The sequence below is a fragment of the Corvus cornix genome, chromosome 28, assembly GCF_000738735.6.
Source record: "Corvus cornix cornix isolate S_Up_H32 chromosome 28, ASM73873v5, whole genome shotgun sequence".
NCBI lineage: Eukaryota > Metazoa > Chordata > Aves > Passeriformes > Corvidae > Corvus > Corvus cornix.
In genome coordinates, this window is record NC_046356.1 from 2,593,987 (window position 1) to 2,620,558 (window position 26,572).

The window sequence follows — 26,572 nt, forward strand, 5'->3', positions numbered from 1 at the left end:
TCTTGACAGGGTGCATGGATGAACCGGGCTCTAGAACCCCTCCTGCCTGCCAGGTACTCACCCATCCTTTACCCCAGCCGGCGCTACGCGTTGCTCGCGTTAGTTTTAAAGGTCGGGAGCGATCGGCTCGGTGTCTCCGAGCCCGTGACCTTCGCTCCCGTCCCTGCCCTGTCGCTGCCCTGTGCTTCGGTGTCCAGGGGCCGGTGCTGCCGAACCGCAGCACCGCCGAGCCCTGGAGGCGTCTCCGCTCCCCCAGACGCCGTCCCCGGTCACGGGAACCCCTCGGGCTCCATCGCCTCGCTCCGGGGGCCGCGCGGGGCTGGCACCGAGGGACGCGGGGGTGCGGCGGTACCGGGGCCGGGCCGGGGCGGGGCGGGGGCGGAGGAAGTGACGCTCCGGGCCCGCCGGGACCCGCGCCCGCCCCAGGAAGCGACGCGCTGGCGGCCGCGCTGACGTTTCGGCGGCGGCTGCGGAGCGATGGCGGCGCCGCTGGCGGCTCCGGGCGGTGCCGGGGCCGGGCCCGGGGCCGGGGCGGCGCGGGGCGGGCGCGGGCCGGCGCTGCGGGAGGGGGCGCGGGTGTCGGCGCTGTGCCTCGCCTGGTACGGGCTGAGCGCCGGCGGCAACGTGGTCAACAAGCTGCTGCTCGGCGGCTTCCCGCGGCCCGTCACCGTCTCGCTGTTCCACATCCTGGGGCTGTGCGGGCTCCTGCCGCCGCTGCTCCGCGCCTGGCGCGTCCCGCCCGCCGGCCCCGCGCAGCTGCCGCCCCGCGCCTACCCCCGCTACATCCTCCCGCTCGCCTTCGGCAAGTACTTCGCCTCCGTGTCCGCGCACGTCTCGCTCTGGCGGGTCCCCGTGTCCTACGCGCACACAGGTGAGGGCCGAGGGGTGGCCGGTGGGGTGTTCCAGCGCCGGCTGTGCCCGGGGGGCCGGCTTGGACTCGTGCCCAGTGGCGGCGACCTGAAGCCCGGTGTGTGCTCATATGGGCACCTGGTGCAGTGTCCCAGTACCCACCTTGTGCTCCTACAGGTGTCCAGTGTGCTGTCCCAGTACCCACTGTGTGTTCTGTAGGTTCCCAGAGCAGCGTCCCCATCCCCAGTGTGTGCTGGCACCAGATCCAGGGGCAGTGTCCTGGTGTGTGCTCTGTGGGTGCCCAGCACGGTGTCCCAGAGCACCGGGATCCGGTTTGTACAAGTGTCCAGGACGGTGACAGGGAGGGAGGACCCATCATGGGCTGTGCTGGGCCGGGGCTGGGCCCCTGCTCCATCCCTGTGCTGATGGTGGTTGGTGGAGTTGTCCCAAGCCTCGTATCCCCACCGATGTTTTCTTCCCGTCCCCAGTGAAAGCCACGATGCCGATCTGGGTGGTTCTGCTGTCACGGATCATCATGAAGGAAAAGCAGACGACGAAGGTGCGGACAGGTTTGCTGAGGTTTCTTTTCTTGGTGGTGCTTGGGGGGTGCTGTGCTGGCTGGGGGCAGCAGAGCTCAGGCTTTGGGTTTTGTGACTGGAATTAGATTATGCAGATTTTAAAAGTCCCTTTTCCTTTTATTGTGAATGTAAAACACATCTAAACACTGACCAGGGTGGTGCTCTCTGATGCACTGGAGTTGTCAGTGTCTACTGCAGTCACTTCATTTCTTTGAACTACAATAGTAAAAGAGTTGATCCATGGTTTTGTTGCTTTGCTCTTCCCTCTCCTTTCCTCCCTAAATCAGCAGGATTTATAAACTCAGTTGAAAATTCTTAGCAGATGCAAGCTACCCCTCTGTCCCTGTTTCAGGTGTACCTGTCTCTGATCCCCATCATCACTGGTGTCCTGTTGGCCACGGTCACAGAGCTTTCCTTTGACATGTGGGGTCTCATCAGTGCACTTGCTGCTACTCTGTGCTTTTCACTTCAGAACATCTTCTCGAAGAAGGTACCAGTTCTGTTCACAGCATTGGTCACTGCTGTCACCCTTCAGCAGGACAGGGTGTAATTTCATTTCCATAAATGTATGTTTTTAGTGGACTTTGCAGTCAAAGGAGCCCAGAGGGTTGGTTGTTATTTTGTGTGTGTGTTCCCTGCAGCTCTTCCTACCTGTTGAAGCTCTTACACTGAGTTTATCCTGAGGCCTTTCTTTATTCCTCAACATGGTTTTTTTTTTTTCTGGTGGCAGTTCAACAGGGCTTAAATTCAACAGTTCATTTGAAAGCTTTTAATGTATCTTGTTATATCAAATCCTCTGTGCTGAACAAGTCACTGTCAACACTGGGCACTCCCTGAAATCATAGAAACAAAATTAAAGTGTGTGACTGTATTTAGTTATGATTTCTGGTTTGTACAGCTTTTAATTTTAATATCTTGTTGATACTAAGTGTCACCACTCAAAAAACATTGTTTTCCAAAGAGGCATCAGTTTTTCACTGGTCACCCTCGTAGGAAATTCATACCCCCAGAGTATTTACTTACTTTCCTAACTTACCTGTCCCCTAGAGCTGTTTCTGTTTCCTGACTGCTGTTCAATGATGGCTCTTGTCAGGTGTTGAGAGATTCCCGAATTCATCATCTTCGGTTGCTGAACATCCTCGGGTGCCACGCTGTGTTCTTCATGATCCCAACGTGGGTTTTGGTGGATCTTTCTTCCTTCTTGGTAGAGAATGACTTGGTGAGTGCTGTATTTGGAGAACTGCTCGCTATTAAGAAAGAAAAGAGAACAAAAATAAATAACAAACAAACTGCCCCACCCAACCAGAAAAATGCACTGAAGTGTTTCAGGGTAGTTCCTGTCAGTGTGGAAGGAAGTGTTGTGAAACACCTGCAAATTGTTTCACACAAGTTAACAAAGTGTTTATTGTGAGAATTCCCATCAGGGTTAGGAGAGGCAGTTTATGGGACAGCATAAATTTCGGGAGCTGGGAGCTGGAGACAGGAACAAACACTCCCAGAGTGTGTGGGGAACGTCCTCCTCTGGTTTCTCTGAGTTGGGAGTTGCATAAAGCAATGTGCTTTGGGGCCTCTTTAGAGCTCAGTGCAGATATTCCTCCCTCCAGGGCAGGTAAGAAGTGCCTCAAGTTATGTTTGTGTTGTTACCTGAAACCTGAGATAATTTTTTTCTCCTGCTGTTTGCTTTGCCACAGAGCACAATGTCTCATTGGTCCTGGACCTTGATGCTGCTTATAATCAGTGGATTCTGTAATTTTGCCCAGAATGTCATTGCCTTCAGTATCCTTAACCTGATCAGTCCCCTCAGCTACTCCGTGGCCAACGCCACCAAGAGAATCATGGTGATCACGGTGTCCCTGATCATGCTGCGCAACCCCGTCACCAGCACCAACGTCCTGGGCATGATGACAGCCATCCTCGGGGTCTTCTTGTACAACAAGGTACTCCAGTTCTTTGTTTATTTATTCAGGAAACATGGCTGAAGCAGTCCAGTAGCTTTGAATTATTTTTTGTACAAGATGAGAGCTTGTGGAGCTAAAATAGAGAACGAGGGGCACAAAGCTCCATTGCAGAGGAGGGATGAGCATGGCCCAAGTGAAGGACTTGGGTCACACCAGCTGCTGGGCCTCTCACAAAACTAAATTTTGATCTTAAGCTTTTCTTGAAAAGGGAAGATCGGGAAGTAACTCAAAATCTCTTGAGCAAAACGTTTGGCATGCGAGAGGAGTGAGGTTTTTATTAGAAGCCACTGATACTTTAAGACTCTACCAAAAAAAGTGATGTGACTGTAGAGCTGTTTGGTTTTTTCTGGATATATGAGTATGTCAGGTGATATCTACGAAAATCTACCTTCACTTGGAGGGGTTGTCAGGCTTTGGAAGGGGCTGCCCAGGGAGGTTTGGAGTCCCCATCCCTGGAGGTGTCCAAGGAAGGCCTGGATGTGGCACTCAGTGCTCTGGGCTGGGGACAGGATGGGGAGGGGGCACAGGTTGGATTTGATGATCTCAGATTTTCTCAGCCTAAAGGATTCTGTGAAAAACATTCTTTCTTCCTTTCCCAGACAAAATACGATGCAAACCAAGAGGCAAAGAAGCAGCAGCTGCTCCCAGTCACCACTGGAGACCTGGTGAACTTGGAAAGGCACCGAAACCCTCCTGAAAAGTCCCAAAATGGACTCACAGCCTTTGCCCAGCACGGAGACTTTCAGTACGGCCGCACCAATGTCCTCACAGACCACTTCCAGTACAACAGGCAGAACTATCCAACATCCTACAACCTGAACCGTTTTGATATTTAGGATCCTGGCAGACAGGTACAGACTGTGATATCAAAGTGTCCCCAGCATTATCAGAAAACTTTTAGTACATCCATGAATGTCACAAAGCCATTTAACTGTGCAAGTTTGGCAGCAGGGCAGGTGCATGTGGAGAGGGAGTGGTGCAGGACCTGCAGCTGCTGCTGGGCAGAGCTTTAAACCTGGAACAGCCAGACCTGACACTGGAACCAAACCCGCAGAGCAGAGATTCTGGTGAGGTGCACGTGTCACTGCAGAGTGGAACATCTGTCACTGCTCCTTTCAGAGTCTGCCAGCTGGTTATTATTCTCTTGGCAGCTGAATTCTGGCCAGTATCTTCTTTCCACGCTGGTAATGTCACCTTTAACTTGTTCTCTAATAATAGTTTAATGATAACTTTTAATGAAGCTTTCAGAAAGAAGTGAAAGTGAGAGGTACTTGTGCTTACCAGGATTTGTCTGAGGAGGATTGACTGAGGTGGATCAGCTGCTGACAGGTAAACTTGAGTTCATCTCCAGCACCTGTGGAACTTCTTGTGGGTATTCACAACTCTGCCTTCTGGATGACAAACCAGAAATGTTTCTGGAGGAGCAGGCAGTGGAAGGATTGATCTCTCCCAGAACTGCTTCAGGCATGGAAAAACACAGTTCTCCAAATCACTGGTCATGGTAGAGAACAACCAAGCCAAACTTAAAATCATCATTGTTTTCTGAATCATGTAGTCCTGTAACTTCAGACATTGCTGTCCCTTGGCCATGCAGGAAACTCCTTCACAAATAAAAGTGTTTGGAATAATATGATTTTATTTTTTTACTTGCTTCACACCTGTTCTTTCAAAACTGTTTCGTTGCTTTAGAAATTGAAAGGTGAAAGGTGTTTCGTTCTCAGTTTTCTGCATAAATTATGCTCTCATATGATTCATATCTTTTGAATGCATTGATTTGAACAATCATTATTAATTGTTTCTTAAATCTTTTTAGCCCCTAATTGTTTGGGTTTTAAAAATTCCTTTATTACTGGTGTTGGAGTAGCTGTGAGGATTTCGCCTGACTTCCACTTCCTGCTGAAAGAAGTTAAATTTTGTTTCCTGTGCTGTTCCTGCAACTCCCCTGGCTCAAATAGGAAATTAAAGAAAAATTGTTTGAATCAGCAGTAAATAGATAATTTATGGTTAAGAACTGATCCAGTATAAATTCTAGACAAGGTGATTGTGTGTGTCAGGTACTGCATTTGTGCATGGAAGGGATGAAACTTGGCTTTCATTCCTTTGAATGAAATTCCTTTGAGTGAAGTGAAACCCAACATGGAACTTGGGTTTCACTGAATCAGATTTTTCTGTTGTTGCTTTAGCAAAAGATTTTAGGGGCCTTCTTTCCTTCCCAGACTGTTGTACAGTGAGACTTTGATAGAATAAGTTTTATGCTTTTAACTGGAGAGGTACCAGACACCAGTGACAAAATTCAGGGCGTGGCACAGAACACTCCTCTTATTTATTGCTTTACAAATGACCATTTCCATGATGTGAGATGATGATTTAGCTCCTTTCTGGATAATAAAGAATTTATTTTTAAGTGCAAAATCAAGCTGATCTTATTCTTTTGGCTGCTGGGGTGGTAGTTACATGAACAACCTTCCACCAGAGAGTCCAAAAGAGGAAATGGTCCTTCTGAAACTTCAGAGATGGGTTAAAAATGCTGCTACTGTGTGTGAACAGAACTTCCTTGCCTGGACTGGAGTTCAGTCTGTTCATGCAAGCTGAGAGCTTGGGCTTTTAGGTAGGAAATCTAAATAAGTCTGTCCCTAACCCAGGTGAACAAGGTCATGAAGAAAGCTTTCCTTCAGATGAAATTTCTTTTGCCTGTTCCAGTATTCATGTATGTATAATTCTTTCTTTTTAATACGGGAAAGTGCCAAGTGTGCATTTCTAAGGCTCACTTCCCAACATTTCAATGCTTTTACCTACAAGTAACAAGGATTTTGTGGACTCTGGATTTGGATTAGGTGCTGACTCTGCAAGAGAACGATTTGAGAATGAGAGATTCAAGCTGAGATTTTCAAGAGGGGCTGAAGTTCTCCAGCTGCTTTCAAAGGGAGCTGGCTGTGACCTGTTAAGACTCCTGCAAACACTGAATTGTGGTCTTTGTGCCTCAGTTTCCCTTTTGGAAAATGGAGATGATGATTCTTTACATCACAGGGGGTAAAATACCAGGAAAAAGTGGCAGTGGGGGCTCCAGGGGTGTCCAGGCATACTGTGAGTTCATCTGTCCATCCTCTGCTGTGTCTGCTGCTGTGCCATCTTCCTGCAGCCTCAGCTGCTACATGGAGTAAATAAAAACCAGATCAGAGGCTTTATTAAATATGTTCCAATAGTTTCCTTTTAAAGAACATAACCAGACCTTTTCTGGCAATTGTTTTCAGAGTAAGCTTGCACTGCACACTGACCATGGCAGGTCTTTAGCTCAGCTGTTTCTGTAGAGTCTTGGCAGCAGGTGAGGGCTTCCTGTTCAAAGCTGTCCCAAATTCCAGTCTGGGCCTGGGGGCCTCACTGTTGTCTGTGAAACAAAACTCCTGTGCTTGCAGAGCAAAAAAGGGACTGGCCCAAAATGAGGATATCCCATGAGGATAATGGGTCCATTTAGGGCCCAGGGAGTGAATCTCTTCCCTGGAGACTCGGGGCAGAGTTGCTGCTGCTCTAGCCCAGGTCTGTGGCCAGCAGGGATGGCTGGGTGTGGTACAAGGTGTAATTACAACGGTCGGGTGAGTCGGTTACACGAGGTGGTTTTGCTGGATCCCGAATCCCAGTCCTTAAGCAATACTGCCCACATTCAGGGAAAGGAAGTTCCTGGCACTGCTGTAATATGCATTTTAATCTTGGACCTCTGCGAGATTTTTGTTTGGCCAAGTGAGACGTTTGTTTTAAGCTGGTTTGTAAGTGAATGGCGTGTTTGTACACAGGTCTGTAGAAAGTATGGAAACGCTGGAATAAAAAGGGCAAAATCTAGACAATTGTGTACAATGACCCTGTTATTAAATCAAAGCCAAGGGGGTTGGCTTGGGTTTATTCCTTGCAGGAAGCTTTGGGAGTGTCATAATGGCCATGGGTGAGGAGTTGGGTGGATGTTTTGCTGTGGGTGATGCCTCACACAGTCTGAAACTACAGGGGCTGGAATGCTGTAAGCAAGGTTAGAACACAGGCACTAGGCTCCTTTGAGATATTTTGATTTCCACAGCGCATTTTTAACTCATAAATACATCACAACATTGAAAAAAATCTCCCCCAAACAGCCTTGGGTAGTTGTAGAAATAGAAAACCCAATCTCTCCCCACTCCATGTGGGTGCTCTGTTGGTAGTTCCAAAGAGTATTTGGTGCTCTTTCAAAAGACCTTAAAAATATTCCCCTTGCAGGTTCAATTTTAGTACCCATTAGTGGTAAGAGCATCTTTATCATCTGGTAAAATGCTTGTGGTTTTTAAATAACTGAATGCTAAATAAAATTGAGGCAAGGCTTAGGCTTTGTAAGTGCACAGTGATTTGTAAAAATAGTGTTGGTATTTCGGGGTCAACTCATGATGATTCCTGAAGCTCAGTTTTCCTTTCTAATCTGTGTTCAAACCCATTTTTTTCTGATGTAGCATTTTGCAGCAGAAGGAACTTCTGCCATGTAGCTCTTTGTGAAACAGGTGCAATATAAATAAAGGGAAAAATTTGTTTTTCCAAGGCTTAAATTTCTGGACCATGTTGTGAGCTGTTAAAAATAATTCTGAAATCTCTTTGTGGTGATGTTCCAGGCCAGTGAAACAAATTTGTTAACCCTGAAGTGACAGGTGATACACTCAGAGTGTGTAGATAGGCAAGGAGGATATCTACACACTCTGAGGAAGCTTTTTTTTTGTTGCTTTTTTTTTATGTTAGAACTCTATAAATTGATGGGAATATGGGTGAATTTCCCAAAAAATACCCCAAACTGCCCCCACACTCCTTCCTGTATGGAATCCTGCCCTTCAGCAAAGGAACTTTTGTGTTGTTTTCCTGTTCTCCAACTCTGTTGTGCTGTGAAGTTCTGGATGTCATTTGGTTCCCTGTGGATCCTGCTGGGATCCCTTATGGAATAACCCCACTGGTGACTTCCAGGTCCTGGGACTCATTCCTGCCTTACACCAGGAGTTCAGATGGTTTTTGGGGGATACCTCAGTAGCTTTTGGGGCATTTTGTGGATAAACCATTGCTGTGTTCTGCTGAGGAACGTGAGGAAGAGTGACCACGTGGCCTCCGACAGCAAGGCAGGAATGTTGGGATGGAAGGTGGCAGCAGGAAAACTTACTTTTATATTGGCCAAAATTTGAAGTTCAGCTGGTCTTCTGGGATCTGTGAATCTCCAGGACAGGAGAGTGACTCTAAATCACAGTCAGAGTCTGAATTAGGATTCTTTTTTCATCAGTTATTTGGACACATGAGAATATCCACCTTTCTGAGGTTTTGTATCTGTAGATGACACAGTGGGGTCTTCACAGAACATCTTGATGATAATAAACAGTTCCACCTTTTTGTGAGGATGTCTGAGTGTCCTCTGTGTGATGGCAAACCCTATGAAGTGAAGGTAATACCTGAAAATAACAACAGGCCCTCAGTCCTCGCAGATCTTGGCTGGGAGCAGTCCTTGGGCAAATGAAATTTTATGAGGCAGAATCCTGATCCAGGCCCAGTTGAGAGGCCTGGGGCCAGAGGGGGATTCCACCTCCTAAAACTGCAAACATTGGAGGATTTCTCTCAGACAAAAGCTGCCAGGACTGATGGCTCTGGCTGGCCTTGGACTCCCAGGGGCCACCTCTCAACTGCCCCTGAGACACGTGGGTGTTTGATGGCACGTGGGTTCCTGGCTACGGCCGCTCTTTTGAGTTTGGGACGACACAGCCACCGTCTCCCGTTGCCATCTTGAGTGTGGCACTGTGAGATTTGTCTCTCTCCACCATCTTGAGTGTGACACTGTGACACTTGACTCTGTCCTTCATCTTGAGCATGGCACCACGCCTTCCGGCCTGCCCCGCTATCTTGGAGGTGGCCAACTTTGACTTCCAGCCTGCAACGCCTTCTTGCGTGTGACGAAAATTGACTTCTGGTCAAGCCCACCACCTTTGGTGTGGCACACCCCAAGCTCTGGCCATGGCCACCACCCAGGCTGTGGCACACTCTGAGGTCCATCCAGAGCCTCCAATCTTGATAGTGGCCTCTTCCACCATCCAGCCCACACCTCCACCCATTGCAGACCCCACACTTTTTGTGTGAATCCCAGGCCTCACTGCCCCACCCCGCCTGCACTCAGCACTGCAGGGCCACCCCTTTCTGTTCAAACAACAGCCCCGTGCACCTCTGTCCCTTGTTGTCACCACTCCTGAAGTTTGGGATCTTCACCTGTGTAACTACAACCATCCCAGGTTTGGCCAGGAACTGCGCACGTGCTCGTTTGTTGTTTCTAGCTCCGTTTTTATTTGCCGGGGGACACCAGCGAGGCCCCGTGCCGGGGGACACCAGCGAGGCCCCGCTGCCCCCGTGCCTGGCCTGCAGTACCACCTTTACCCAGCAGGCGGCAGCAGCGAGGCCTCAGAGCCGCGCAGTTCCTCACCCTCCTCGCCCTTGAATCGATCCAAAATCTCAGATTTTGTGAAGAGACAGGAAAAAACCTCTAAATACACAGAGCTGCCTCTATTTCCTTCTTGCCAATCATATTTCCTTACATTTTCAAGCCCTTTATGTTTAATTTTTATATATATATACACAAAAGTTATATTTGTATTTTCAAGCCCTGTGTATCTGTATTCAGAATTCCTTACCTTCTAAAACCCTGTGTGTAACACAGTAAATGAAGAGGGTTATTTGGAAATCAAGTTTTATATAAATTAGTATTATTTTTCAATATGTGTAAGAATGAGGAGTTTTAAAGGGAGAAATTAAAACATGGGGACAGAAGCCAGAGGTGGGCAGGAGAAAGAAAATTGGACCATAGGGAAGAGAGGGAGGAATTAAAATTTCTGAACAAGGGGCTCCACCACTGTGACATCACCCCAAACCTGTGACCATGGCCCCAGGGGACACCTGTTCTTGGTCCCACCTGCATCCTCCTTCCCCTCAGCATCCCCTCTCTGCCCCACAGTGCCCAGGGTGATGTGGGGCACTTTCTGCCCTACCTGTGCCCCCAGGTGTCTGTGGTGCTGCTGAGGGGGGACAACACATGACTTCTGACTAGGGGAATATTTTACTGTTTGGCTTTTAGGTTTTTATGTTGAAGATGCAAAGCAGTGAGCAGAGCAGGCTATCAGGATCAGAGGGAGGTGAACAAGGTGAGCACTGATCCCTAGACTGAACTAGATCCTACTTTTCAGGCCTCCTTCCTTCTTCCTCCTCTCTCCTTCCCCCTTTCTCCCAGCTTTCCTTCTTCCTCCTCCTTCTACTCCCATAATGACAGAAAACTAAAATGGAAATGTAGAAAGAGTATTTAAACTTAACGGCACAAAGGAAATAAATAAAGACAGGCAGAGCCTGCCAGGCCCCTCCACATCCACAATGTCACAGATCTGTATCACTTCTCTTCAAATCTCACAGTGCTAAAAGCAGATTGTCTCTTTATTGACTTTTAAACCTCTCATGAGGTTGCCAAAGACTCTAGAAACAACAAAATAGTAGCCATAAACCGATTTTATTATTTTTGAAAAATGGAATGTTTCACTCAAGAAACTTAAAGTGATGTTTGACCAACACCATGTTCATTACAAACAAACAAAAAACCAACAAACCCCAAACCAAGTTGACACAGTATTTGGCTACAGTGCAGCAGCAGTCTTGCCTTTTTTTTTTTTTTTTTTTTTAGAATCACAAACTCAAGGTGACCCTGGTTAATAAAACTCACGACCACTGTCATCTGGCATTAAAAAAAATACATCTATGTACAGCAAGTGCCGTCAGTAGCGGCGGCTGAAACGGGGCTCACTCAGTCTGTTTGTCCGCTCCTGGCCCGCAAACACACCTGGGATCCCACTGCCCTGCAGCATCTGGCTCTGGCTCCCAGCTGGGGTGAAGCCTCCGCGCCTGAAAACAACGCCACACAAGTTGGACACAGCCCAGGGAAGCTAATCCTGCTGTGACTCTGAGAGATGTTTCCTTAATTTGTTGGGGTTTCTTTCCCCTTCCGTGCCAATCCCGGCTTAAGTAGAAGCTGAAGGTATTTTTCAGAATTGACACAGCAATTTCTTCTTTTATACTGATTAATCAACTATTAGGAAAACATTAGAAGCACTCTGACAGAGCTTCTTACCCTGATGTCCCTCCTCGAGTCATCCCATGGCCTGGTCCTGACTGACCAGGCATGCTTCTATCACCACCTAATTCAAAAAGAGAAAAAAAGGAAAAAAAAAAAAAAAAGAAAAATACAGGCTTTTGTGTTTCCCTAGTAAAAATGTCACCTTGTTCCCAGAATTTCATTTGCTTTCTCAGTAATTTAACTACCACTAGAAGGTTCAGCAGCAGTAATTCACAGAAAAAAACCACGATCACACTGGTAAGCAGCAAGTGTACCTTGCCATCTCTCATGATCCCGTCCCATCACTCCTCCATCCACATTTCCCTGCCATGTACGATCTTGATGCCCCTCTAACTTTCGACCATGATCTCCCCAGTCACGTCCATCTCTTAAAAAAATAAAAGAACATCTTCTAGGTATGTCCCCTACCCACTTAGCAGCACAGGGTAAAGCCAAACACCATACCCCATGCCAAAGTGTGTTAAATGGTTAATCAAGCTGTAGCTGTAGCCACCCAATCATTGCAATCAAAACTGGTCAAAGGGAAACAATGAGAGAGACACTTGCTGAACAGCATCCTTCACACAACAAAACTCGTCTTTTTTGATCCAGAGATGACATGGATATTGCAATGGACTGAAATACTCAGGGATGGATCAATTCATTGGCTGCCACTCCTCTGTCTGGTGTATTTAGGCAGAACTGAACATTATGCAGCTGGAATATGCCCAGCTTGATTAACTGGTTGAAAGAGAAACCACTACTACTCTAGGTGAGTCTAAGTTCTCTACCCCCACCGCTGCAGAGACTTCCACTCCATTCCCTTAAAACCTGACCACCAGCCATGAATGAGACTTGGGTAGGCCTTACTGGGGCATCTGTAAATCTCATCTGTAGAAACAGACTGAATCTCATCTGTAGAAATGAAAGTTACGTAGGAGAGAACCACAGTTAGGAGCTGAGCTAACTGAGCAGCTCTTCTTTACTCACTACAGAGCTTCCCTCTCCCGAGGCACGTGGGAGCTACATGTGGAGATTCCCTGCTCCTCCAGATGCTCAAAGATCTGGAGAGAGGATTCACACTTGTCAAGCTGCTTCTGCTGTCACCCTTCAAAGGCTCACTGAGGAAATTTTAAGAAGCCCCGATCACTTCCCAATTTGCCAGGCACTAACCGGGTTTGTGGGGGTATCCCTCTTCCCTCACTCATCCTTCTGTCAGAGCCGTAGCCAGCCCAGCTGTCCCGGGAGTGACGGTCAGGCCCTCCATGCCGCTCATCTGGGTAGTGCTGAAAGGCAAACAGGACCCAGTTATGCTAAGAACCAACACAAGTTTTCTTCTAGGATTGCAAAAATTTGGCTTTTTGGATGCTGTCTTTCTATAAGCTGTCAGGAAATAAAACTGTAGCTGTCTCATCTTCTACAGGTTCCACTGTTGTGCATGGTTCCCTCCAGGCATTTATTTTGTTTATTGGCACAGATTCCACACTGTCCACTGGTGGGAGAAATCTTTTTTGTCTGGTAAGGTTTTTTAAAGGCTTACATTCTTGGCTTCAGATTTTTAGTTTTTGTATAGATTATCTGCCTACCTCCTACCTCTCTTCAGAAATGAAAGGTTTTGAATCCCACTGTGGCATTGATTTTCACACCTGTCCTTTTGCAGCCTTGTTTCATTATGGCACCAGTTGTTTTATTTAGATAAATGTGAGAGAAGAGAAGGCATCTTTTGCCAGCTAAGTACAGCAGCTCTCTCTTAACATCTAAGATGGTCAACCAGAAAGCTTTTACTGCCACATACCAGCCTGAAAAGATGCTCCCATCCCTCAGAGGTTTCCCCTTGCCTGTATCTGTGGCTACCACCCCAGCAAGCAGATAACACATTAATTCACTTTATGCTCATTAGCACACAAAATTAGTTCTGCTAGAACATCTCAGCTGAAACCCAGAGGTGACTGTGTTCAAGGACCAGGCTGTGTGCACACTGTGTCCTTTCTGCTGTGGGATCAGCTTGTTTGGCTTTCTAACTAAAGCAGTAATTTGGCTGTAACGCACCTGCCCATCTCGATCTGGAATTCCCCTTGTACAGTCTCTCCTGGAACAAAAAAGGAAAAGTTTCAGTTGAATCAACACAGTAATCATAATTCCAATGTCTGCATGAAATAACACATGAGAAGTTAATCTTCATTAGGCTGTAAATCTGGATGCTAATGTTCAGTGGCAAGATAACTGAAAAGAGTTCTTGTTTCAAAGCATAAAAAGAGATCAAAGTAACATCTATCACTGTGATATATGGGTAAAAAAGGCACCACTGAGGATGGCCAGGTACACAGTGATACCAAGGGAGAATACTGAGTGAACCTACCATTGTCAGAAATGAGTAACAAGCAAAAACAAACGGTACAGTTTTCATCAGAGTTCCTTTGAGAGCAAACAGAAGTCTCAATGGCACCACGCAGAAAATATTTTTCCATTCTGTGGCGCTAAAAACCTGCGTTAGCCAGGCTGCAAAGACGAAAATAGGGAAAGTTTTAAATCAAAAGGAAATGGCTAAATCTTAGGGGTTCATAAAGCAGACTTCCATACACCTTGAGAAAAGCTGTTGTATCTCTATCAGCATCATGGCAGACTACAGCAGGACTTGGCTTATAATCTTTATGCAGCCTCTTTCTGGTACGTCCATAACCCACAGAAACAAAGGATTGCAAGCACACGTGAAATTACACATGAGAAATGCACAAGAGTGATTTCTTTTACTGTTCTGACACCCTTCAAGCCACAAAAAGACACCAAATTTCCCTAAAGGCATAGGAAGACGAAGAAGAGCCAGTGCCTTGCCAACCTGTCCAAGCAGTGGTCCTGGTAGCGGCCCCGGTCCCTGTGGTCGAAGTCGTGGAAGCGATCCTGCCGGCTGAAGTCCGAGTGGTAGCGGTCCTCCAGCGCCAGCCGCTTCGCCTCGGGCCAGTACGGGTCATCTCGCCTGCACACACGGTCACCATCAGCAGCAACCCCAGAACCATCTCTGCTTTCCTGCTCTCTCAAACCTCATTCAACCCAATAATTAAAAATCTAAGCGTGTTAAGCAGGAGTTGCATTTCAGTCTCAGAGGAAATTTGGTTTACCAAAACCAGCTTAATTTCAGCACTTGCCGGCGTGTGAAGAGAATGAGTATCTTTCTACCATCTAGAGTTGATACACAGAGTTACTACTCTTGGTCATTCCTCTTTGGGAAGTTAGAGTAGACCTGCTGTACCAGAAGAGTGCTTACAAGTGTACAAGCACAGCATTTGCTGTTCCTCAAATTGCTGTTAGAGTGTTAAAAGCAGCACGTAAAGAGCCTTTCAGTTGTGAGCTCCCGTGACTGCCTTATCAAGAGTGCTCCCACTGACACAGGCTTCCACAGGGGATGTGGCTGAGGAGTTTGGAGCCCCACTGCCATGTTGCTCACCTGCTGTCAGGATCATAAGGCCTCCTCATGGCAGATCTCCGCTCCTGTTCGTAGCGCAGCTGCTCCTGCTGGCGTCGCAGCTCTTCCCTCTCTCTCTGGATTCGCTCCTGTTCCCGTCTCCTTTCCTGCTCTATGTGCATCCTTTCCCTCTCCAACCTCTCTCTCTCCAAGCGCTCTCTGTCCAGGCGCTGCCTTTGGAATTCCAGCCGTTCCCGCTCCCTCTGGAGCCTCTGTCTCTCATCCCGCTCGTGAATGGCTGCAAGACGCTGCTCCCGATCTCGTCTCTCTCTCTCTCTAATTTACAAGAGATACTTTGTTTTTAGTTGAGAAGATTCAGTCCAAGCTTTACTGCTTGTTTTGGGTGGGGTTTCTTGTTTGGTTCTGCCTTTTTTTAAAAAAAAAAGTTTCTATGTTCTTCCCACCAGCTGCTAAAATGTTAATGATTTCTTCCCAATTAAGGAACAGCTTAGGAGAAAATAAAAAACGCCATACAAATGAACAAAGCAAAGGTGAGAATTCTGCATAAGTAACACAGTATCTACTGTCAAGTCAGGTCTGAAAAAGCATTCAGAGCACAGCACATCCTAAGACAGAAATCTGACAAACAAAAAGTATTTACAAGCTTCTGGGGAAAACACAAGGAAATTTAAATCCAGTCAAGTGGAACACAAAGCCTGAAAGCACCTACAGCAGTCTCACGAGAACACTGATTTCAGCAGTAAAAGCCTCCCTCATTTGGCATTATGTCTGTTCTAGCAATAATTACTATGAAATCAATCTGAGATACCACTGTTGGAGGGTCAGCACAGAACTTCTTTGCAGCCTGTTCAAAACACAAAACAGGTAAGGGAGTAAAAAATGCCATTTAAAGGGCAGAGGCAACTGGGAACTCACCGGCGCCTCTCTGTCTCCCTGATTTCTCTCTCCCTCTGCCTCTGTCGTTCCCGTTCTCGCTGCTCCTTGATTTTATCAAATGACAAAATATCCTGCTTTTCCTTGCTCTCCGACTTGCGGTCCTGGCTTTTTGTGCTCTGAGGTGAATCAGAACAATGCATGAGCTGAACACGGTGCATTTCCAGCAAAAATTCCCAAGCAATTGCCTATTTTATGTCAACCTGAACAAAGCAGGCTACCATACCTTCCCCAGAGGTAAGCAATGATGGAATTCCAGCCAAAGTAGGTCATGGAAAAGTACCCCAAATTTGGCTAGAACTTCTCAATAGTATAAATACATATAAATACTAGGGGAACACAACCTGACTTGCACTGATTTCAAACAACACACTGCTTTTGCACCACCAGTAACATTCCAAGCTCAGGAAAACACATCATCCTAATTCCACTTTCATATTGAAACTCTACTTCTTCCACTAGGTCAGCAGTGAAAAACTATTAGAAGGTGAAACAGAAGCATTTCCCCTCTGCCACATCATTAACACCCTGATGCTTTCCAGAAAGTGATAAAAGGATAATTGTACCAATATGAAAAACCCTTCAATCTGAGCACATCAATCTATTTGACACCTATTTTTTACACACAAGCTTCTCTGGAAGTTGGACTTACCCTCTCTTTTGATGTAGAGGTTTTCACACTAATAACTGGCTCTCCTTTAGATTTATCCATCACCACTGTCCTTTCAGTTCCTCGACTCACTAGGAGACAAAATAGAGCCAAAAATAAATTGTACAGAAGACATTCAACAATTCCTGCAAGATTTAATACTGTGAAGATACTAAATAGTAAGAAGTTATTTTAATGAGGTTTTTAATAACCTATGGAACTTATTTATGATTTAAGCAGCTTGCTGAGATTTGGCCAAGTTGAGGATGGGGGCAGTAAATTTACCACAAAATTACAGCAGTATTCTCTGGCAGGGATGACAGCTAAAAGAACACAAATTTAATTTAATTCTCCACAAAAATACATCCTTTGCCACAGTTTAAAAAAAAAAGCCCAAAAAAGGACAAACAACCACACACTTTGTCAGGTCTAAATTCAGTGACAGTTCCATAAAAATTATGGAAACTTTGTTGTAAGTTATTAGGAATCTAAGTCAAAATTTTCAAGGTATTTTCTGATGTGTCAGTTTTACTAAGTAAGCTTCTTTTTACTGAATTATCAATCATATCTAATATAACAGAAGTATCCTTGAAATCATTTGTGAAAGACAGCCAGCATTACCCGATTTGCTTGCCCTGGATCTATCAGAAGACCCAGTCTTTTGTTCATCCTTTTCTTTTCCTTCTTTTTCGTCTTTTTCAGATTTCTTAGCATCATCTTTTTTGTCGATCTTCTCCTCCTTCTTAATACCAACAGACCTACAAAAAGCAGCAAAGCAAAATGCCTCTTTCAAAAGCAACAAACCACTGGAAAAACAAATGTTGGACGTGTCACTCACTAACCACACAGACAAGTCTATAAAAAAGACAGACTAAATCCTAGAAACATTTGTCAGTTAAAAGAAGAGTCCAAGACAGAGTCAGATCAGAGGACAAATGACTGCTAAAAATAATGGTTTATCTAGAAACAATCTGATTTAGTATCTCCTGATGTAACTAACAGGTTTTTAACTAACACTAATGAGCTTTGTATTTCTGAACAGAAGCCCAGTTAAGATGCCCTTCCTACTGTAAAACATCAACTTTTCAAGAATTACTCCTATTTCAAATGCAGGATGAAACATTAAATCAAGATTTATCACAGTTACTGTTCAACTTGGTCACCTGGCTGTATTTCAAATAAGTGATCTTTAAACATCAAAAAAATACAGAACGACACTTTACTTCTCAGATTTGGACTCTGCAGAATGGTGCCTGTCTTTCTCCTTCCTTGTTTCACTTTCCTTTTTGTCTGAAGGCTTTTTTCCTGCTGGTTCATTTTTTGCCTAGAAATTCAGACAGAAATAATTATATAGTCAGGGACAGAGATTAAAACTGCACGCTTTTATTTTCATTACACTGCCATGAAAGAGCTGCCCCTTACCTTTTCCACAGAAATCATTTTACCATGCAGCTCTGTTCTGTGGAGGTGATTAATACACTTGGTGGCCTCCTCAGATGTTGACATTGTCACAAAGCCATAGCAGCGAGCACCAGGACTGCGAGCATTTGTCACCACTTTTGCACCAACCACCTTTGGGGAAAAAAAAAATATTCTGTGTTTTCAGCTCTGTCACTAAATAAATTCTAACTTAATCACTATTTCTTAAAACAGTTTGGATGGGAAGGGACCTTTAAAAGCCATTTAATTCAATCAATCCCCTATCACAGGCAGGGACATCTTCAGTAATGCAGCTCAGAAAATTCAAGTTGCTGAGCAGGTCAGCAGCTTGAGGAACATATATACAGAGAAGGGAGAGTGGGATTGTAAAAACCAAAATAAAATTGAATAAACGAAACTACCACCACTTTCTCTTTCCTTACAGGACGTCTGTATCCACATATGACAACCTCTGCCAGCCAGAGGAACTTAGTGACATAAACATTTAATATTACATTCAGAAATGTATTTGGCAGAAGGGGAGATGGTCACACAAACAGTTCCCTTCCACAGCTTCTGCTCTTGTATCCTAGCAGGCACTGCCCTCCAAGACTGGATTTCTCCAAGCAATGCCCCTTGAAATGCACCAGTTTAAAACAGCATTAACTATTGCAGGATACTCAACACATAATTAGGTTACTACATAATGATCTACCAGTCTCTCCTGTCAAGAATTGCCTCATTTTCACAGGTATCTGCAGATACTCTCTGCAAACTGGATCTCTGCTCCCACCCCTCCTTTTCAGTCTTCTTTATTGAACTGTGCTACTTTCAGATACAGCAAATAACACAAAGTTAAGAACTCAGCCTACCCTGTTACTCATTAGGGAAAATAAGAGCTAAATTTAAGGTCAGCCATTTAAACTGGTAGAATGGTTTGTTAATTTACATATCCACTACATACCTTTCCATACTTGCTGAAAAGATTCTTCAAATCTGTAGCTCTAGTAGAGGAGGAAAGTCCACTAACCCACAAATTTCTGCCAGAACCACTCCCCACACGGCCTAGGGTACAAAAAATACAAACATAAATGACCACGTAAAACACAAATCCAGCAGTGCAAAATTAAAGAGTCCTAAACCCCTCACATTTTCCCTTCGTAAAACTCTTCCACTGCAATTTTACTTCTACCTCTTCTCTTCATTCTTAAAATCAATACACACTGCAGCCTGCAAAAATGAGCTGCTGCAATCCACAGTTAATGTGCAATTGAACAGTCCCAATGAGTTTGCAGCTACCTATTTTCTTTCTGTACCTCAATCACTTTGAGGAGAATGACAAAGTATCAAATATTAATTCACAAAAAAAGATTCCTATTTAAAAAAAACCCTCCAACTTTGTTGGTTAATAACATTATAGAAGTTACAAGGAACTGAAATTTTAAAGTTAGATTTTCAAGGGATGTGTTACAAATGCTTTGCGGGGTCACTGAATTAACAGTCCTCCTTTTACTCCTGATCCTTTGTACATAAAAAACCCCAAACATGCACCTACCTTTCTCATCTTTTGCGATTGTCTTTGTATCTCTGTCCTCAACAGGGCTAAAGATAAAACACCACATTATTCAACAGATCATATGCAAAAAGGACATTAATTCTAGACAGCACAACTAAAATTGGATACCTACCAGTAAATTAGTTCCAAAATAAACACTATTATTGGCAAATTTCTAGAAGAGTGACAGGAAATAGGGATTTGTACCCCTAAACGGACAATTCTGTTTTGCAGATGACAGAAATAAGAGTAATTTGGGGAAAACAACCTTTGAAGGTTGAGGAAGGAAAGAAATCAAACCCACTGCTCTTAAGAAAAAAAAATAAATATCTACACATGGAGAAATAAAAGAGACCTTTAGGAATAGGCTACAACAATTTCATCAGTCTCGGAGGCCAATTGAAGGAAACAGCTTATTCGCATCACTTAAGGACCAATGATAAAAGATAGCATCTGGTCTATAACGGAGAAAAAACAAACCTCTTTTTCTGATCACCGCCCTCACTGGCTGAGGACTCTTTAGTGGCAGGGGAAGATTCCTCTGAATTAGCTTTGTCTTCTGTTCTCTTGCCATCTTCTTTGCTATCTCTGGCTTCGGCACCTGCGCCTTTCTCCGCTGTCTCCCCACTAGAGGCTTCCAGGCCTTGGGAGCGTTTGCTACTCTGATCGCTTAGGGTCTCTACCACTACACCTTCAGAGTCCGGGGCCTCTTCCTCGGGGCTCTGTTCACTTGTCTCCCCTTTTGCTACCACTAAACGCTTTGCTTCCTTCCTTGCCAAAGCTTGGGCCGATTTGCTGTCCAAAGCTAAAGCATCTTCCTCCAACTGAGCGGCAGCGAGAGCGTCCTCTTCCTCAGCCAGCCTCTTGCCTGGCCCCGCGTTACTGGCTTCCTGCGCACGCGGCCGCTCCGCTTCGGGAGGTTCTTCGTTAAGTAGCTCAGATTTACAAGTTTCCCCCAAAATGTCGAGTATTTTCTCATTTTCTACGGATTTAACAGGAATAGAATGGCACAAGATTTAATCACCAGGGAAATACAGCAATCACAAATGTGGAACTGGCATGGCTGCCACACTAACACCAAGAGAACTGCTAAGCTACACAGAGATTGGAAAACCCTAGTGTACACAGTGTTACAGCTACCACGCTAACTGCTCTCTCACACACTGCCAAATCAGCCCTAGCACCTCAACAGGGAAGAAAAATGCCCCCACAGATTTAACAAAAAACTTCGGGCTCAGCCTTCATATTCTTCAGCAAATCGTTCAGCTCTGTTTCTTCTCTAGTTAGCTTCCAGAGTCCGAGATGCTTAACTGAACGTATCAAGGCACTGAGAGTTCAATTTTCCAAATTTCTGTGAAGTTCTTTTAGCAGAGACAGTCCAACATGAGAACTGGGCATCTTCTGAGGGTTCTGAGTGTGTTTGCAGTCCAGAAAATGAGCGGGATCTGTAGCAAATTCCTGTGATGGCAGCGTGTTCCTTCTTCTGAAGTCCAGTCGCTCTTTAATTTCTGTTCTGCACCAGAGCTTTGCACTGCCTGCACTCCTGTATTTATATTTATTCACAGAACCACTGTACAGTGTGATATCACAAGATCTGTTTTCAGAACCTTTACATCTTTAAGGCTCATTCCTTAAGTCCACTCTGCAGTAACAGTTCTAGGGAACCATTTCATGGCATTAAACACATATTCCAAAGGTGGTTATTCACAGATCTGGTGATATGACTGGGTTTCCAATCTCTATGACCCTGCATGACCTGGATTTTCCACCATAACGTACACTACAGTAATGCATTTTAAAAAAAAACCAACCAAAAAACCAAACTGGGACGCAAAAAGCCTAAATGAAGAATGAAACTGTTTAAATGCCCAGGATTTTTTTTCATTAATTAAATGAAAAAAAAAAAAATCAAACTAACCAAACAAAAACAAACAGTACCTGGCTCCAAAGGTAACTCTTCAAGTTCCTGCAGCGAAAAAGATTTTAAAAAGGAGAAATATCACTATTTCATAAGCAAGATGCTATGCTGAATGATCTCTTAACCACCCAGTATAGGAGAGAATTTAGTGAAAGCATTACTATAATTTAGTCCGTTTCAGCGTTGAAAACACTGAACTTCAAATAAATTTCTCAGAAGAAGGTTTAAAATGAGTTTTTAACGTCTCAAAGTTTTATGAAGTCTGCGAAAACTTAACACCTCTCACATTCAGCCACCTGTTGAACACATGGTACACATTCCCATGGGTAAATAAATCAATAAATGCAAGTAGCACAGAGGAAAGTTTATCTTCATGTTACCCTTCTCTACCCTGTATTTTGTGAAGTCTCGTTTCTGCAAACAGGACCAACAGAAACACCAGCTTCACCTGGAGCTGGTGTTCTTAACCTACCAGGAGAGGTCTGGAAACAAGGCCAGAATTTCAGGAACAGACAGTTCCAGCTTTCTTCTCAACACAGGATTAGGTACATTTTTAATGAAAGTTAAACACAATGTAAGGCACTGAGCTGGTATTTACACCAGGTAAAAGGAATCCCATCTACTACCAAACTCAGTAAGATACATACATCATAACTATATACGTGTATGACCTGATAGAAAAAGAAATCTTTGTCTTTATGAGTAGATTAGAAAGGCATTAATTCCTATTCTTTGCAGACTAAGAATGCACACTGTACACAAACTGTTTCAACATACAGTCTCATATAGTGCATTTTATGCTTTTTTTGTTTGTAAAGAAAAACTGGCTACCATTTACCTTTATTACGGTTAAATCTGATGAAGAAGCATCTAAACTGTTCCCAACATCTTCAAACTCTACCTTTAAAACATAAACGGGAGACATTTTGTTATCTATAAAGGAATACTGTGAGTGAAACCTGAATGAGAAACTGAAGATTTTTATTTCCACTGACAGCTGGTATTCAGCAGATACATCCAGCACCCAAAGCAACCACTAATGGTAAAAACTGAGTGATAACCCCCAGGACTCTTCCTGATCCCCACTGACTGAATAAACTCTCTCATTATTTCTTAACTATGACAGACAGCTCACAAAAATCTTTTAAGCATGGGGATTCCAACAGCAAAACTTCTCTGATTTGTATCACTGTTATTTATAGCAAAAACACAGAGTCAAAAGCCTATGGGAGTTGATAATTATTTCCTTCACTGATAAAAGCAGATCATGGGAGCTGACCTGGCCTCAAGACATTTAGTCACTCAACAAAACCCTTTTTCTGAGTATTTCCATTTGATTTGTGTAGGACAGGGATACGCTTGGGGATAGGGGGCCAAGCTTATTTCTGCAATTTTAGAAAAGAACCACACAACTTTAGGACCTCGTAGTCAATGTGCCCACACAACAAAGAGCAATACTCCCCCATTAGATGGGACAGAAATAACTTTTTTCAAATACTTTGTTGTACATTTCAGGAGATAAAACACTTCATTTGGGGGGAAGGGATTATCCTCTAGCCCAGTGTCATATGAACAGTGCAACAGCCAGACTAACACAGAAAACCAACGTAAAAATACTTTCAGCAACTGAATAACTGTAAGATCCCATCTTAGCAGAAAAATAACCTAGAATATAATTCCTTGAATGGTGCTGCTCAGTTGAGAAGAAAGTAAGCTACACTATTTGTATGCCTCACATGTTCTCTAAAATAAAGACGTGAAAATAGTAATGTAAACGTAACGTGAAGCAGAATTCAAAGCATGATGAAAAACAAATGCTTTGTAAACTTCTATGAATTGTTACATGTATGCAAACAACATCTAAGTATTTTAAAACTGAGACTCATATTTCCACAAATACGTAAAAAGAAAAGCAATGACCATAAGAATCAGTACAGTCCCAAATTGTTCCAAGAACTCTTTAGCCACCATTTTGCTATTTCATTCAGAAATAAATTAATTAGAAAGAAAACCCTGATTTCACACACATAAGAGATGCATACCATCACTATTGGTATTTCTCTTGATTCTTCTTTAATTTCTGAAAATTGTGGGGATGCCTCCAAGTTACCTACAGCATACTCTGTAGGCTGATCTGGAAGTTCTTTCACTTCTGCATCAGCATTTTCTTTACTATCAGACAGCGAGTCAAGAATATTATGGGCACTGTAATCATCTCCACAATCTACTGCATTGCCATTATCTATTTCAGCTTCATCTAACACACTAATATCCATCATGTCAATATCCTGCAAGTTATCCAAACTTGCTTCAATATCGTCCTGTGAAAAGAAAAAAAGCACATGTCATAGTCCTGGTGACTTGAGAGCCATGCTGCCATCACTCCCCTCCAAACCCAGCCTCGTGTACCTGTCCATCTCCAGAATCCTCCTCCAGGCCATTGTCTTCTACTCCCTCTTCATCTGGTCTACGTCCTAACAAGATTATCATCATTAGAATGTAAGCAGTAATTACAGACGTAGCCTCCAAGCTTTACTTTTTCATCAGAGTTGGTATTCCCTTCATTTTTTTCCCCTGTTACCACCCCAGTAAGTGACAAACATGCCACAGTCCAACACCTGGCAAGAGCTCAAGCTCTGTGACCGCCCCAGAACATTTGGCTCAGCTCAGATTGCAGCAATTTATTACCTTTCATTTCTTTACAGACATTTACTAGAAAGGGAAAAAAAGCAACCACAGCACAAAACCATGAAAAAAACCCACTCTACCTGTGAGTTTTACTGCAGTGCTCTGTCCACCAGCTGGACATGAATTATCCCAACTGGCATTACTGAAAACACTATACCAGCTTCAGCACCAAAGAGCAACTTCTCAAACTCAGAGCCAAGCAGCTGTTTGATATCTTATGAATTTTATTTTCCTCAAAAACAACAAGCACATTACGACTGAAAAGTGAGAGGGGTTTGGAGCCAAGAGGAACGTTTCATCTATTTCCATCCCAACACTAAACGTGCTGCAATAGACAATAGGTGTTTTTCTGAGACTTGAAAATGAGCATGATTAAAAATATCTCTTTTAACCAGAGTTATGACATTTGCCCTCTATCTGGTCAAGATTTCACATTTCAGTCTGCAAGCAACTGCACCATCACTCCAGATCAGATGCAATGACAAAAATCAAACAAATTAGCTGGCACCACAGTCGAATTTCATCTAACAAATTTACATTTTGTATAAATCAAATTTAGTAATGAAAATACATAATCTAAACTAGTTATTCTGCTCAGCTCCAAGGCAAAATTTTAAACACGATTTGCTTACAAAATAAGATCAAATTATGCAAATTAACTAATTTTAGAAAACCAGTAGATTATTTTCTGAAAATAAGGATTATGTAAGACTGTCTCACCACTAGAAAAATCAAGCATAAGGCCTTGAAAACATATGACTTCAGAAATTGATTCAAAACTTGTCTTCTGGGAAGAAAATTGCAACTGCTATTAGCTATGAAGCATAACACTACAGAGCTTATTTTGCACTTGCTAGAAACTGCATTTCTACATTAAAAAAGTATCTATTAAAAACACTGAGACTGCTTCAGCGTTAATCAGTAATTCTTAATACAAATTTCAGGCAACTCGGAGAACAAATCAACAGATCCTTCAACATTTCCTGCCTTATTAAATCACATTAAATTCTGTGACTATATTACTGCTAAGTTTAATATTATATCGCCCATGCCTAGAAACCTGAGCACAAATGCGAGGAAGAGTACCACTAACAGAAAAAAAGATTAGCAAGGTTCTATTTGATGAGTACAGTTGCTTGAAAAATCAAGGATGGTAGTGTGGAAAGTCTCTTTTAACTGCCCTGTACCTTTGCTGCTTCTTTTTGGAGTTTTCTTCATATTTTCTGAAATCACTGGAATTTCATCAGGATTCCCTCCTTCCTCCTCAATAGCCTAACAGGGAGAAAAGATAGAGATAGATATAAAGACAGACATAAAAAAATTTCATTCGTGCATTTTTGTTGCGTTTAGAAGCTGGACACCAGATGCTGAAAAGTCCCAAACCATGAATCAGCAACTTGGATTCTCAAATGAAAAACCACCAGACCGGAGCAACAAGCACACAGAAGGCTGTAACATGTTGGTCTAAGTCTTCTGGAAAGCAGTCAGCAAAAAAAGCCAATCCGACAGCCTTTGTGACTGTGCACGGACACACGGGTTGTTGTGACAGAGAAAAAACCTCGGCTCTGGGATACAGCAAGCAGCGGTTCAGCGAAGCGGTTCCCCATGCTATTAACACACGAAACGTTGTGCTGAGGATACAGCGAACAGGCTACCAGCTAGAAAGCCAGAAAAACACCAGTACGCAGTAAAAAGCCCGACAGACAGCGTACAGAACTGCAAACCCAGGAACTCAGATAGCGGAAGATTGTGATGAACGAGGCTAGAAACAGTCGGGCCACGGCAGACACCGAGTGCTGGACAGGTCTAGGGAATCGGAGGGGGACTAGGTGACACTCCGTGACAGCAGAGGTCACAGGGCGAGCCTAGGCCGGCCCAGAGCAGGCCCAGCCCCACCGGGCACCGAACGCCCGCACTGACCCTGGCGGGCTCTGCGGAACCAGCCCCGGCTCCGCCGCGGCCCCGCCGCTCTTTGGCGCCATTTTCCCCAGCGGTGCCCGCCGGGCCGGGGTCGCACCCGCTACACCCACCCCTGAGGCAGCCCCGGCGTGTCCGCCCGCTCTCACCTTCCTCAGCCGCTCCATGAGGACGCTCTTGTTCCCGCCGCTGTCCAAGTTGCGGTGCCTGAGCTCGGCCCGCAGGTCTATCACGCGCAGCTCGCTCAGCGGCCGCCGCCGGCTTTCAGACTCCGAACCGGGGACCCCAGGCCCACCCAGGGACGCAGACTCCCCCAGCCCGGCCGCTGAGTGACTCTCCGCCATGGGCCGCGGTTTCGAGTCGCGCGCGCGGGGCAAGGCGGGACAAAAACAACGGGGGAGAGCCGCAGCCGCAGCACAAAATGGAGGAACACCGAGACGCGGGGGAGAGCGAGGGGGCGGGAAGGAGGAGGGTGCCCAGCGCGCATGCGCCCCGGGGTCCGGGGGGGGCTGCGCGCGCCGCGGCGCCGCCAACTCCGGAGCGGCGGTGGCGTCACGCGGCC

General features: G+C 44.8%; 2 protein-coding genes across 6 annotated transcripts; one reads left to right on the plus strand and one right to left on the minus strand.

Annotated features, from left to right (window-relative positions):
• The first annotated feature begins 453 nt into the window (after positions 1-453).
• On the plus strand, positions 454-7,219 carry SLC35E1 (solute carrier family 35 member E1). The gene is made up of 6 exons (XM_039566308.1): positions 454-871; positions 1,338-1,408; positions 1,780-1,917; positions 2,521-2,646; positions 3,119-3,364; positions 3,985-7,219. The coding sequence occupies exons 1-6, from the start codon at positions 478-480 to the stop codon at positions 4,219-4,221; spliced, it is 1,212 nt and encodes a 403-aa protein (XP_039422242.1). The 5' UTR covers positions 454-477; the 3' UTR covers positions 4,222-7,219.
• A 3,672-nt stretch (positions 7,220-10,891) lies between these two features.
• On the minus strand, positions 10,892-26,511 carry LOC104696992 (scaffold attachment factor B1-like). 5 transcript variants are annotated; one of them, XM_039566457.1, is made up of 21 exons: positions 26,160-26,511; positions 25,281-25,365; positions 23,815-23,879; positions 23,448-23,726; positions 22,244-22,306; positions 21,426-21,453; positions 19,968-20,469; positions 19,488-19,534; positions 18,897-18,997; positions 17,936-18,085; positions 17,737-17,837; positions 17,135-17,271; positions 16,517-16,605; positions 15,847-15,983; positions 14,953-15,246; positions 14,347-14,484; positions 13,560-13,599; positions 12,684-12,796; positions 11,786-11,898; positions 11,526-11,592; positions 10,892-11,299 (listed from the first exon to the last, which is right to left on the minus strand). In XM_039566457.1, exons 1-21 carry the CDS (start codon positions 26,352-26,354, stop codon positions 11,173-11,175), a joined length of 2,871 nt encoding a protein of 956 aa, XP_039422391.1. In that variant the 5' UTR covers positions 26,355-26,511; the 3' UTR covers positions 10,892-11,172. The 5 variants fall into 5 exon arrangements, 2 of the variants coding, with proteins under 2 accessions (XP_039422391.1, XP_039422392.1); XM_039566458.1 differs by lacking the exon at positions 23,448-23,726; XR_005603759.1 differs by lacking the exon at positions 11,786-11,898 and having other exon boundaries at positions 11,268-11,299; positions 26,160-26,509.
• Between the last annotated feature and the right edge of the window lie 61 nt (positions 26,512-26,572).